Below are 15,516 nucleotides of genomic sequence, written 5' to 3'. Positions count from 1 at the left end.
TAATGACGTCAGTATCTTTGTAGTAAAGGTAGAAATTTGTAAAGTGGTGTACAGCACATTTGTTAAGTTTTTTACGTTTTTTTACGAGATAATAGAAATTAGTTTGATTGAAAAATGTCAACTCCAGCACGTAGAAGACTTATGAGAGATTTTAAAAGGTAATTATTATTAATATATGATTTGACAAGAGTCATCATTGCATCATCACAGACCTCATCTTGAAAATTTTCCTTTTATTTACCACTAATTGAGAAATATCACTCCAACTTATGTAGGCTATTCACATATAACTTCTATCTTATATTAATATTTTTTATAATATACAATATGACATTATAAATTTTTAAGATGTGGCATTTAAATACAATGAAATCTTTATATTCTCCTTTCTCATATGTTTTCTCATCAATTTGCTTTACTTCCTTTCAGTTTCAATAAGTGTTTTGATTTCTATTTGTTTAAAAACTTTACAACAAAAATTGTAAATTTTATATAAATTCAAAAGAATCATATTTTGTTGCATTAACCAAATATTAATATTGATTGTAGGAAAGTATTTGTATATATGATAGAAAATGCTATGTAATTCAATAAATAAGCATGTTTATATGTATACTTGTAACACTCGTGAATAATTTTTTAGAAAAATACACATTTCTTTGTTAATTTTTTATTATTTGTAAGGATAGTGCTGCCAGGCAAGAAACAACTGCCTCTCGTATGATGATCAGAATACCCCCTTTAAAAGTGTATAATAATAATCAGTATTTCTCGAAATGTGTAAACCGTTCGATTTAAAAATTTCTTTCAGAAAAAAGAAATTATTAGAAATTAAGTTTTTATTGTTGTTATAGTGACTTTTTTTATGTACTACTAGTAAAAATATATGCCAATTTTTTAAACATACTGTAACTGTTTTGATTTTGAAGGTCTTTCTGTACCAGTGTATGCGATTTGATATAAATAACTACCCTAAATAAATACTGCAGATGTCTTTTCTTTTTTATTTTTTCTTTACTGAATATGGACGTAAGCAAATATAATAACTTTAATAGTACAATTTATTTAAATTGGTTTTAATATATTTACACAGGAGAATATTTTTGACTTAACTCTTGTTAACTGTTAAAATAAAACACAACATATTTGTACTATAAAAAACTTGTGTGTGAAAATTCTTACTCTTTAAAATGTTTACTTGTATATGAAATTTAGTATATGATATCAAAAGTATGAAACTGAAAAGGTAGTTTGCCAAAATGTATTTATACAAGGAAATGTTAATTTGCAGTTTAAATGTATTATGTTAACTTGAACATAAACACAATTATTATATGTAATTAAAAGCATTTTAATATTTATTAACATTACTATTTAAATTAGCTATTTACTTGAACTCTTAAAAAAAAAAAAGATTACTCAAAATATAGGTGAACTGCCTATATTAAATTGAAATCTATCACATCAACTCTCAAGGTAATTGACTTAAAATAAACTTAAACGTAACACTTAAAATTTATTTTCTAAATAGACATATCATGGTCTATTTGGTACAGGTATCAAGTAGGAGCAATAAATTGTAAACACAGTTCATTAATCTTGCTTGTATGATACACTATAGCCTTGGTGTAAATCATAATTAATAAATTATCCAAATGTACAAAATTAGTTTAATCATAATAAACTCTCATATTTACATAACTTTTTTAAAATACAAATTTTTATGTAAAATTATTTGTTATAATAATAAAAAGATGAGAGATTAAAATTTATCATTTGACAAAAGTTTGTTTTTAAATTCAAGAGCTAGTTGTCACAAGTTTTACTTAACTAGCTAGTAAAATTATCTATCATCTCTGCTTTTTATGTATTGGCAATTATCAAGTTATGACAAGCCAAAAATATAGAGATCAAACAGAATTGATTATTTTTTGTATTTATTTTGGAATTGTTAATTAATTGTTATTAACTATAGATACTTACAATACAAAAATTTGAATTATTAATATTTACACTGAAATTATTTAATCAAAAATATCCTGTAATTGCCCAAATTACTAAGTTATTTTTTTAATAACGATGTAAAAAAACAACATAGAAAAATAAAATGTCATTGATCTCTAACTTAAATTTATTTAGTTATTTTAAAATAGAAGATTAATACATTGTCTTATATAATTTTCTTATTATATGATTTGAAATAGACTAATATTATAATTTATAAGATTTGTTCAATGTTGACCAAGACTTACATCTACAGAAAAATGAAAAATCCGACAAGCACCAAATTATGTCAGTTTATACATATAAACATCTATACTGAAACCGGATGCTTTGCAACGATACACCAACAACTGCTGTAACTATGTCATTCTTCAAAATATTTCCTGTGTGCATCCAGACACCATTGTCATCATTGTAGAGCTTGCTGATAGAAAGAACTGGGCTGCTTATTATAGCCACTGCAGGACATCTTTCTGCAATGTTTCATTTGTCTTGAATTTCCTTCCTCCCAGATGCTCTTTAAAGGGCCCAAATAAATAGTAACCACAGGAGGGCTAAGTTCAGACTATAAGGGACATGGGACAAAATTTCCTGGTGCATTTCAGCTAGAGTTGTCATGTGGAACTAGGCATTGTCATTGAGAAGAATGGCATTTCTGGATAACTTTCTAGGGTTTTTATTAGTAGCATTTTGTACAGCACCTTTTATCAATGTGTAGTAATACTGAGCATTAATTGTGACTCCTTTCTCCAAAAAATCCTGGGTGATAGGTGTTATCCAAATGAAGTGTCCCAGAAGAGAGTTTCCAAAGTCTTACCAGCAGACAGTGCATTTATTTATTTAATTTTTGTGGTGGAGAACCATTAGGGTTTCTCAAATGGGATCCCGGGATCCTAGTTGTTTTTTTAACCCAGGAAATCCTGCAAATTTCTTAAAAATTCACTTTTTTCTTATTTTGTGTTAAGGTTGAGGAAACTTTGCAAATAAAAAGTATAATGAACTCATAAACTGTCAGAATGCATTTGTATTTATTAATTTTAAACCTACTTATTAGTTTTTTAAATTTTTGCTTGTTGTGGCATGTCACAAATGGTCAATAATCAATATGTAGCTTATTTGTGGCAGGACTCTAAAAATTCTTTACTTGTCAGAACCTGTAATATCTATTAATAATTGTGCTTATGCTGTCTTAATTTTTAATTTTAATGCCCAGTAGCTTCAATAACTGCAAGGTTGTGCAAATTGGGCAAGGATACAAACGAGTATGAAGTCTGCAAGTATGAAATTTTTCTTCATAAAACTGATTATTAAAGACAAACAAACTGCCAAATTATTGGGCTATAAGCTTGATGTTTCTATTAAAGCAGCCAAGGTAGACAAATCAAGAATACTAGAGAACAAAAGAAGTACTGGCATGTATCTCGAAAATGAACTAGAAATCTTCCAGGCCATAGATGAAAAAACACGTCTGTCTTCTCTTAAATGCATTAAAGACTATTCCACCCACACGAATTGTCATAAATATAACTAGACATTGTCACTTAAGTAGTCAGTTTTCTGTGGTTCCAACTGACTTACATAGGCATTAATGTTAAAAAAAACTCTGGTTTACTCAACAATGTTTAACTCATCACCACAGAATAAATTGACATACTTTTTCTGTCCCATACTCGTTTAGATGTCTGATAAGTCAACTCCTCCTGAAAAAATGAGTTCAGACCACACAGCTTAACCTCACAGCAGAATCCGACTTTGCATTTTCTTACCTTTTATTCATGCTTTATTTGCAGCGTTTCACATTTCTGTTAGAAATGAGTATCCGAAAGCTAACAACACTTATACTGAAGAAAAAATACAAACTTGAATTTGAATGTAATAAAACTTTACAAGGTGAATTTGCAAAACAAGAAAACCTTCCAACAACATTGGCGGGAATTCTGAGAAAGAAAGGAAATTAAGAAACTTTTTCTTGGGTCTTTGTTTCAGCTGTCTCAAACACCAGAGAAAGTCTCCATACAAAGATGTCGAAGATGCTCTGGTATGTTGGCTAAAGCAAATTCATTCATCAAATCTTCTCATTTCAGGGTGATACTGAAACAAAAAGCAATGGAAATTGTTGAGGTACTTGGATTAGAAACCAACTTTAGTGCCAGTGATGAATGGTCAGAGATGCATTTCATGTACTGTATAAGCACTACTGTATTTTTCTATTTGTAGTTTTGTGGTTTTTTTTTCAACTTTATTTTAGTCATCATATTGGATAACTCGACACATTTCCACTTTCCCTTGGGGTGTTGATTTATGCGGACTCGAGTGTATATACAGAGTACCTAAAAGTAATTTTTCCTAAGTTTTGCTAAATATCTGAATATGACAGTACAAATTATTTGATGGTATAAACTTTTTATAAGTTATTAGTGAGATCTTAAAAAATGTAAAATAAGAGATGATGATTGATAATTAAATTCTTTTAAGTTTATTAATTTTAGCTTTATATATATATTTTTTTATTGTCATATGTTTTAACAGTGCATTTATTCAAGTATGCAAAAAGATATGCAGAGAAAGATATGCATTCTGTCTCTTTTCAACATTATGTGGCATTAGAAAAGTACATCTCTTAATTTTTTTAAAGAAAAAATATCAGTTTTATGAGTGAGATTTTTCTGTATTTATGTAATTTTGTTTTTGCAAAAAATTAAGTATAGCATATTTCTGATTTATAGTTAGGTTTTCCTAAGATAAAGCAGACAAATTTGAATAAATTAAGACCAGTTTTAGTATGTGTGTTGTTATCATGATCAACCATTGTTGATCTAAAACACACCCTTAGTGGTAACTTAAAATCATATACAATGCCTTACTTTTGCCAAGGAAATGCTTTTTATTTGCAAACATTTTCAGCTTGTTCAACAAACCATCCACAAGCGTTGAATTACGTTGTTGATCCACAGCTGGATGAAGATCTTAAGTTTTTTCCATTTTTCTGTGTTTGGTGCTTTGTTTTTCCAATTTAAGTCAATCACTTTTCTCATTTCATCACATCATTGTACTTGTTTCCACTATTCACCACAAAGTTTATAAGTTGTTAGTCATTTTTTATCATATGCTATTGTCAAACTTTTAATACAGTATTTGATGTGTTAAGAATATTTAAATGCAAAAATATCTTATTTTTGTAGCAGAATTATTTGTTTAATTCATATGAATATTTTAAACATACAAAGTGGTTGTAGTCTTTCCCTGATTACAAACACTATGTGAAAACTGCTATATTTAGAAACCTGTGATTTGAGGCATAATTTAGTTTGATTTTTCGAGGTTCCCCATACTGGACTGTTATGTAAACTGAATGGTCCAGGTGGCACTGCAATGCCATCATCAAAATGGCTTTGTTACAAGAGAGAGCTGAACATGTTCTGTGGTTTCATGAGACAAAATCACCAATTCAGCAAAACTTCAGAAAAGAGTATGGATAAGAACCAGCATATACAAAAAGAATTAAAGGTTGGGTATATAAGTTTAGAGACTGGTGTTAGTGACATGAAAAGAACTGGAAGAACAAGTGTGAATAAAGAAACTGCTGACACTATGCATGAAGCTTTTCAGTGCAGTCCCTGCAAATCCACTTTCATTGGATTTAAAGTTTAAATAGACTGGAAAAGTCTGCTATATTTATATTATAAGAATAAAAATTACACACATACTTGTATCAAAATTTATTAAAAAGAACAAATTGAAAGATTAAGTTTGGAAAGACACATTTTTTTTTTATATTTCTAACTGTAGTTGCAAATTTAAGTTGTAATATAGCAATATCTGATGAATAAATTTATTTTCATGTGGATAATATAATTACCAAATATGAAATAAAATAAAATACATATTCATTTTTGTAATAACAATTATTGTTGAAATTATATTAAGATAGATAAAATAGTTTAGTTTATTTTCAATATTGATGAATCCTTTCCTATTGTTTTTTAATATTTAATGGTCTCAGTAACTGTTGTTAAAAATTTTTAAGCCATTAACAAAGAATATTTCTTTTAAGAAATTTCTCATGATTTCTCAATCATAAACTATTACTGGTATTGTTTGAAAAGACTGTTGATTAAAAATATTGGTGATTATTATTTTTGTAAAGAAATACACACAAATTTACATTTGTGCTAAATTCTACTTTAAAAATAAATTAATTTTAATTTTAAAATAATTATGGTTTTTATTCATAATTGCTGAAATCATTTATAAGATTACAAATTTTTATTATGACAAAATAGTAATTCAATTATTAAATTATCAAATATTTTGAGTTATTTTTAAAAATTTAAGTATAAAAGTATAGCTCAAAATTAAAACTTGATTTTTTTTTCTCTTTTTGTATTACTTGGTTAGTGAAAATTGATTTAGAAATGCTGCCAATTTCAACAATAAATTAGTCTGTCTTCAGTATTAATGAATACATTATAAATAAATAGAATCCTTTTGGTTCTCACTCACAATATGTCTATCTAAATTCTCTTTCACTTTTTGTTTTTTTTACTTTAATCTGTTATTTGGACAATCATCTTTCTGTTAGAGCTGCTGCAAACTAACGCTAACACACATTTGGTAGAGTTTTGCTCTCGCAAAGCTGTAGTTTGCGGCAGATCTTAAGTTTTGTCATTTTATGAGCATTAGAGGAGTAGAGGCAAGTTTTTGGTTGACAGTTTGGTTCTAATCTGCAAAAGTTGGCAAAACTTTCAATTTCAAATTCTTCTGTTGTAAAATTATTTCCAAGTTAGATAGAACCCTCTAATTCTCACTTCATCACATGCAGAAATCTGCTTGACTGTGTCTAAATTAGTTAATAAGAAAATTTTGGAAATTTTTATTAATAGTAGGAGATGAAAAATCAACTCCAGTACTGTTACAATGAAAAATAAGGTGTAATATGATATATTTTTCACACAGTATTATTCATTGGTCTGCAATTTGAAAAAAATGTAGACCTATAAATTCCCACTGTCGTCCATCCATCTGTTTTTCCTTATCTCAACAACAGAGTTAGATAGAAATCTGAGACCAGATACGGAAACCTTAGGGACAGGAGGCTCTGCTTAACTGTATACAAACTTCCAATGCAAGCTGGAAGTCATGCTATTTCAATTCAAAAAGTTCTCCCTGAAAGCAGTTAATAGATGACTGGCGCAACTGTATTGTTAAAGGACAAGTATGATATACAGAGCCAAGCCACTAATTTGAGGTGGAGAGCATATATTTTAAATTAAATAAATTAAAAATTGCAGCCTGGCATTGTGACGATGTCACAATAAATAATTGCTTGTAAAGTAATTATAGTAATAGCAATGCTCCTTACAGAATGTAATAGTTGAAACAAGGCAAAATATCAATTTAATACATTATGTTTATTTCTGCTGTAATCTATAAACAAACACTATTTTTAGTTCTAAATGTATGTATACAGTAAAACTTTCCATTTGTGATCACTCAGGGAAAAATCAAAGTGGGTGCTATTTATAACTTTTATTTCAATATAAATTATTACAGAATTTTCAATAAATCGCAAAGACAAGAAGGATGTGTATTCAAAATTTAAGATAAGTTTTAATAGCAAATTAAACTATTTTAAGCAATTAATCTGTTTGTATTAATGGTAAACTTACTGCTTTTGTCAAACATTTTTTCATGTTATTAATAGTTTGATTTATCAAATCAATCAGTTTTGAAATATTAGACACTTGGTTAGTGAAATGGAATGTCTATGTAAATGCTCTGTGAACATTTTTGATATTCAGAGTAATGTAATCTGATGAAGGTTTTTGAGTAAGGCCAAAAATGTTAGTTATAAGAATTTATGGTTGTTTACAGTTCTGTCAACAAATGCAAGTTGCCAAAAGAAGTCATCAACCACCCTAATTCTCTTATTACTAAAGACAAGTTATATTTCATTGGTTAGTGATAATCATAATAAGATTCCTGGAAACAGAACAAAGAAAGCAGATCTATACAACAAGGAAATTGCTTGTGAAGTAACTCCACACAATCTTGTGCAAATAGTCACATATCAGAGGGTGAGTTGGTGGAAGAGACCAAAACTATATGGTTACATATTACAGATGGCTACAAAATAGAAGTCTATATCCCATTTTAAATCAATGGAAAAATTTTGCCAAACATTTCTGTTGGTCACAAATTCAAGGTAGGCAGAAAGAACGGTTGGTCACAAAGGGAAGTTTTACTGTATTTTATAAATTGAATTAATATAAAAAAATTATTTTTTAGTATATTTATTTAAGCCTGTTTTTATTGATAGAATATAAATTAAGATGTAGGTCAATCATTTTTGTTTTTTAGCTGTTTTTTAGTTATTGGTGCCTGCAAGCTTATTTTTTGTAGATGAAAATATTGTCATGGTATGGTGTAAAATAATAATAAAAATAAATGTTTTCTGTTAAAAAAATATTAAAACTTTGTTTATAAATGTTCTATTTTTTAGTTTAGTATTAAAGTTGTATGCTGACATTTAATTGTATTAAGCTCTTTTATTTAATATTAAAATCAATGTTAAATATGGTTAGATTATTAATTGAAACAGGAGCTTATTTAAGATCTAATTAAATAATACAAATTTTTAGAATCAGATTAAAAGATTAGATGATTATTATAATAACTAAAGAGAAAACAATTGGTTACTTATGTTTCTTTAAATTTATTTAAAGTTTTCAAAATAAATTACAGATTTCCTTCATTTACAGTAGATTACATTCTGATGAATTCATTGTAAGTTGAATATTATATGTTAAATAACTAACTACTGTCACTGAATAAGTAAATAAACATTTATCGTAAATATTTTAACTGATATTAATAAATGTTTTACTACAGGTTCCGTATAAATTTCTAATATAAAATTCAAATTTTTAAATTGCATAATAATTCACAAAACCAGAGAAATACCGTATTTACTCGAATATAAGACGACTTCACATATAGGATGTGGTGTGACTTTAAAGATCAAAATAAAGAAAATTAGATTTATTAATACAATTCTAATTTTATTTCATTTAATCACAAGTAAAATATCAAATGCAATGTAAATGCACACATTGTCCTGCAAAAATTACTAGCATTTTAATCTTTAAGGAAAAATCTTGTAAAATTGACAACATAATTTGTTCACATAAAGCGGAACCTTTTTTTTTTTGCCAATTCTTAACAGTCGAATTCACTCATTCACTCTTCGTCAATTACACTTATGAGTTTTTCCAAATTCTGATTTCTGAATAATCATTTTTCACATGGGAATAGATTAAAACTTATATCGTGCTCCCGTTTGATTTTGAAATTGGAATTTCAATCTGGAATTCAATTCAAAAGCTTTGCTTTTCCTATTGCTATTCATCTTTACTCCTGACAATATACAAGAACGATTCAAACGATCCAGATAAAATTCATCTGTTTTTAAATACAAGAGGGTAAGCATCCAGAATAAAGTGCAAATACACAGTTCACAAAAATTTTATTTTCAAAAACACAAAGAATCTTTTGCTTGTGCCTATAGGACAACCTAGGAATTTGAAGCTGTGATAAATGAATAAAAACCTCGTCTTATATGTGAGTAAATACAGTAATTATTAAACCCAGCCATACCTTCAAAATTCAGAGAGAACGGTTCAAACCCAGTGAGGTGGATGATTTGAAATATTTAGGCCTCAATAACCATTTCCAGGTCAGTGAGGTGCAGGTCACAACCCTAGGCTGAATGGATGCTGTGCCATACCTGGCACCAGTGTAAAATATCATACAGCATATCATTAGCCCAGTAACAGATCAAAATTCAAAGTTTGATAACTACTAAATTGCTAGTACACCATCATAAAGTGGGATATGACTTATGAAATTTTATGTTGGTTTATCTATTTTATGAAAAAATTGTATGGGTTAAAACTGGTGGCTCACTAATTTTTTGTTGAGAAATTTTGAAAATAGATACATTTTTATTATTTAAGCATTTATAACAAAATCAAATAAATTTTAGTTCAATGCTGTAACCTTATTCTTCTTAATCTCTTATGTAATTGTACCATCAAAGAGTACATGAAAATTTAAATTTTTTCTTTTCTGACCTATAGAGAACTAAAAATTTATTTAACTCTAAACCATTTGTTAAAAATGAAATAGAATTTTTTAAAGGTTAAAAAATCAAACAAGTCTTTCATAGAGAAAAAAATACTGTTTTTTATTACATGATATTTATTCCTAAATGCATTTTGTCAGTTTTCTGGCCTCCTCAGTAGGGCTTACAAATCTATATATATAATCAAGACGAGTTAATAATAATAATAATAATAATCAGTGCAGAGTCCAAACTGTTAGGAGTTGAAAGTTGAAATTTGCTACACAGTTAGGATACGTCACAAGAATGCAAACTAAGAAGGGATTTTTTGAAATACCTCTCCACGGGGGGAGAGACAGGATTAAGGATTTCAATTAACAATGGAAGTGTCAAGTAACAATGGAATTGTTAAGAGAAATCGACGTGCATGATGCAGATGCAGTTTTTTTTTGTTTTTGCGGGAAATCGAACACATTTTTAGACCCATCTAAAAATTCTCTAATTAGTCTGGAAATGGGGGACCCAATTCTTGCATTCTGTGAAAACGGGTAAGGTTGACTGTAATGTAATCTTAATTTTCGCTAAAACTGTTAAGAGTTGAAAGCTGAAATTTAGTATACAGTTAGGGTACCAAACTTAAGTACCAAAGTGTTAAGTAACAATGGAGAACAAGAGAAAGCGATGTGCAAGATTTACGGGCTCTGGAAAAAAGAGAAAAATGAAAAAGGGTAATATGTTAGAACACATTCGATTTTCAAATTTAAACAGATTAGTTCGGTTTTTCTCTACCTTTTTTCTTTAGAACATTCGATGAAAATCGAACGATATAATCAGAACACTTCGTGAAAATCAAACAATATTGGAACATTCGATTTTCAAATTTAAACAGATTAGTTCAGTTTTTCTCTACCTTTTTTCTTTAGAACATTCGATGAAAATCGAACGATATAATCAGAACACTTCGTGAAAATCAAACAATATTGGAACATTCGATTTTCAAATTTGACCTTTCTTTAGAAATACTTAGTTTGTTGATGAAATTACTCCTTTTCTTTTGTGACTATAATGTAAAAATCTTAATCTTCGCTATTGTTACTTTTGCCCGAGCAACACTGGGCCTACCTGCTAGTACAAATATAATTTAAAAAGCCAACAATGACAAATTTTCATTACCCAATTTGTGTACTCTTTGATAGTACAATTACATAAGATTGAAAAATTCTGACTCCATTGCTTTTAATAATTTATTTTTACAATCATCTTAATCTGTTCAAGATTAAAATGTAAGTGGCTCTAGCTCACTGGCTTGTCCAAATTGGTATGTTAATATGCTTGCTGTTAATCATTCTGATGTAAAATGATGAGAAAATAGTCAGTATTGAAGAATATATTTGTTAATATTAGTGATGAGGAATATATTATTTTTAAAGACTTGTAAGGTAATATTTAACCAATTATTACTAAAAAAAATCTTTTATTTTTGTTTAGCTAATTTACAGTTTGGCAATAAGAATATAGCATTTGTTTAATTTGTTTAAATATTGAGTTGATGATAGACATTTTAAAGAACTTCGATTATTTTAAATAGATTACAAGAAGACCCTCCTGCTGGGGTTAGTGGAGCACCAACAGATAACAATATTATGATGTGGAATGCTGTTATATTTGGGTAAGTATATTAAAACTTTATACAATAATTAACTATTTCTTTAGCATTATATACCCAGCTTATCATTTCTGTATAAAGCACTATTTTATAAGTTACACATAAAATGCTATTTTTACTATAAATATATATATTAGAAAATGTAACTTCTCTGTTGCCAGTTTTGACTAGTTCTCTTGGTATATTGTGAATATTCATAATCCGCTAAGAGAGATTTTGTTTATATTCACATAACTAATCAGAACATTTATATCTGTAAGTTCATATGCAGTAATATTCTACTGTCTGGTAATCCATTGTTTTGCCATAATTGTGTTGTGTATATATTCTTGTTGTTTTTGCAGATTCTAATTGGTAATGAAGGTTGATAGAGATGTTTTTTGGCATATCATCTTGCTTCCTAGACAGATAATTCAAAAAATACAGTTAACCCTATATAGTTACAACATAAGACCAACACTCTACAACAGTGGTTCTTGACCTTACAAAGTATATGACCAATCATATACTTTTTATTATGAAAAGTTAAAGGAGGATAGTTTTCAATTTTGTGAAATGTAACATTTTGTTGGCAGCTAAGACTCTTTGCACTGTTCTGGAGATAGTGGCATGTCTTCCATGAATCTCCAAAGATAAGAATTTGTTATAACATGCAAAAAATGTTATAACCTCTCTCTAGCTTTCCCCACATTAATTATAGATTTTCACACATTTTTGAAAAAATGGCATCAAAGATGGAAAATTGTACTGCAGTGGTTTCCAACCTTTTTGTACCTGTGCCCCCCTTTAAAAAAATTGTTGCGCCCCCTTAATTTTTTTAACAATCTAATTTCATAAATACTCAACTGATATTATAATTTATTTAATGGGCTACAAAATAATATACAATATTATGTAAAAATATACATAAAAAAATAATTATTTATTATAAGAAATAATAATTTTAAATGTAATAAAAACAAATTTTACAAAAATACAAAAAAAAGAATATATAATTAATACAACATTATAAAAATTTAATGCGACGGTTGAGCTTGTTTTTCGGCACAAATTTTCTCAAACCATGGTATCATTGAAGAAATCGCGGTTTTCAGTTCCTTTTCAATCACTAAGCGAGATCGATACTTTGTTTTTAAGACAGCTACTGTAGAAAAACCAGTTTTAGCATTTGTACCCGAAAAATTCGCGGCGAGGATTGTGGATTACATATACCTATTTTGCTGATTCATTTTTTGACACCTATTCGACTTTTTTGGTTTGTATTTGAAAATGATATTTTGGAAACAGCTGCATGCCTCCTTGCAACAGTCTCGTGCCCCCCACAGGTTGGAAACCACTGTTGTACTGTGTGTGTAGTACACCTTTATATTCTCTACATTTAAGTCAGTCATTGTGCTAACATATTATGGAATTACAAAAAGACATATTTTTCAATGTTCCACTTATTCCAGAATCACATCGTAAATATTTTCTGAAATGTACGTTTCAGGAAAGTGAATGGCATTTAGTATTACCATTTTATGTTTGAATTCTGAAAAATTTTAAAAATATATTAAAATACTTAAAAAAAAAACCCTTATCTATTATTTATGATCTATATTAATCCAACTTCATTACAAATCTTTCTTGCCCATTTCATCTGTGTATATTAATTTACTTTTTAAATATTCTCCTCAGTAGTTTAACTTAATGGTCATTAAATCAAACAACTCCATTACTGAGGATATTGTATTTTTAATACGAATATTTTCTATAAATGAATACAATAAAGAAAAATAAGATTCATTAATGTAAATGATTTGATCGTTTATATATTATTTTTAATTAATTAATGCATTTTCTTTTAGGCCACATGATACTCCATTTGAAGATGGTACTTTTAAGTTAACTTTAGAATTTACAGAAGAATATCCTAATAAACCAGCAACTGTTAGATTTGTGTCAAAAATGTTTCATCCAAATGGTAAGCATTTTGAAAAAATATTATTATATAGAGTTGAGTTGGTGCATATGAAATTGCTATTTTGAACTAAAAATTCCAAACAAAAAATACTTGTAATAATTTTGATTTAAATAAAATGATTACATTGACTTTTTTATACATGCTTTCCAACAAGTAACTAAATCATTTGTCTTTGCATAAAAATTAGTGTTCTTTCATGAAATGATTCCTGATAAGATGCTTTTCAATAGCTCCTTCATGTTCAAATTGTTGATTTTGCAAAAGATTATTCAAACTCTTTTAGAAATCTATTGGTAGAACTGGGCAGTACTTTAAATAAAAGTATTTTAATTCCTACTTCAAATATTTTGGGACTGTTTTGGTATTTTTATTTGAAATACAAGGTATGTTAGCTTAGAAGTGCCAAGAAAAATTTGACATAAGTAGTGACATTCCCTCATCAATATTTTTCCTCCAAAACCACTTGATCAGAATGGTGACAGGAAGGGTTTATTGCATCTGACTTTATTCAGAAACTAAAATTGCTTGAGGTTCAGAGAAATCTTAAAGCTGAATTTGGGAATCCAGTACCAAAATTCAAGACATTATCCTAGACAAAAAAAGCATTTCAATACAATGGGAAACATGCAACTTCCACATTTAGGTAGGCCTGTCTCTATATGTAATAAAGCCAACAAAGCCTGTCTTCCCTTAATTGGAGAGTTCCCACAAAAGTCAGTCAACCAGAAACCTGTTTGCTAAACTGAATATTCTGAAGCATCCACATATCTAGCATGAAATAAAGCATTATTTATACCCCTCTAAGCTAATTCACTCTCTCCATGAGAATGAATCAGATTCACCTATCAGACGTGCTTGCAGTTTGCCAAAAAAATGTATCAAAAAGCTTCAAGACAGTCCAGATTTGAGAAACCATGTCATCTGTATTGATGGAGTAAATTTCATTTGTTTGAAAGTGTAAATAGGCACAGTTCCATAAATTGGGCTACTGACAATCCAAAGCCTTTTGTGGTCATATTCAGCAATAATGATGTGGGATGGTAATGAGTGATCTCGTGGACCTGTTCTTTTTAGATGATTGGTAAATGGTCAAACTTATCTCAACTTAAATTAAGGATACTATTTAGAGATTCTACAAGAAAATGATGGCAACAAGATAGGGCCTTCCTCAATAGCCACAATTGTGCATTATGGTTAAATGACACATTTCCTGGAAGATGGAGCAGTCACCTGATTTTACACCTCTCAATTATTTTCTGTGGGAATATTTTAAGAACAACATTTATGCAACATCTTATGAACAGTCTTGAAGACATGTGCTAGGTGATTATTGCTGAGTTCAGGAACATATCCTTTTTATATGCTTTAAGGCACATCTCCATTGGTGTGTGGGATTGGAGCAAAGGGGGTGACAACATTGGTAGTGCACAGGTTAACCATGAGATATCAACTAATCAGTCTTTGGATAATTTTCAATCTAGTTTGTTTAAATGAAACCTTGCTTTCACAACAAAACTAATGTTTTTAATATCACAGCACTTTAAACATTTCTACTACTAACTACTACTACTACTAACATCCTATATTTTTGAAGGATGTAGTTATAAACAAAAATGCTGGAGCAGGGTAATGGTTTTATGGGGGTTAATAAATCTAATAAAAGCAAAAGCATAGAAGCAAAGATCTTTCAGTGTAGAAATTGTGCATCAAGTTAACTTTTGATATACAGTCAAACCTGTTTTTATGCGCTCTTTTTATGTG

The 15,516-nt window shown here is 28.7% G+C and overlaps 1 protein-coding gene across 1 annotated transcript in view; it reads left to right on the top strand.

The window, feature by feature from the left end:
• Nucleotides 1-29: 29 nt before the first annotated feature.
• LOC136973689 (ubiquitin-conjugating enzyme E2 A-like) overlaps nt 30-15,516 on the top strand; it is a 20,812-nt gene continuing 5,325 nt past the window's right edge. Inside the window, exons 1-3 of the mRNA XM_067268427.1 lie at nt 30-158; nt 11,715-11,795; nt 13,640-13,755. Of these exons, the coding sequence (XP_067124528.1) occupies nt 115-158; nt 11,715-11,795; nt 13,640-13,755 (241 nt within the window). The 5' untranslated portion in view covers nt 30-114. The remainder of the gene's footprint in view (nt 159-11,714; nt 11,796-13,639; nt 13,756-15,516) is intronic.

The sequence above is a fragment of the Centruroides vittatus genome, unplaced genomic scaffold (genome assembly GCF_030686945.1).
Source record: "Centruroides vittatus isolate TY-2023 unplaced genomic scaffold, ASM3068694v2 contig_3267, whole genome shotgun sequence".
Lineage (NCBI taxonomy): Eukaryota > Metazoa > Arthropoda > Arachnida > Scorpiones > Buthidae > Centruroides > Centruroides vittatus.
Note: the sequence above shows the minus strand (reverse complement) of the source record. Positions and strands in the feature narration are given on the sequence as shown.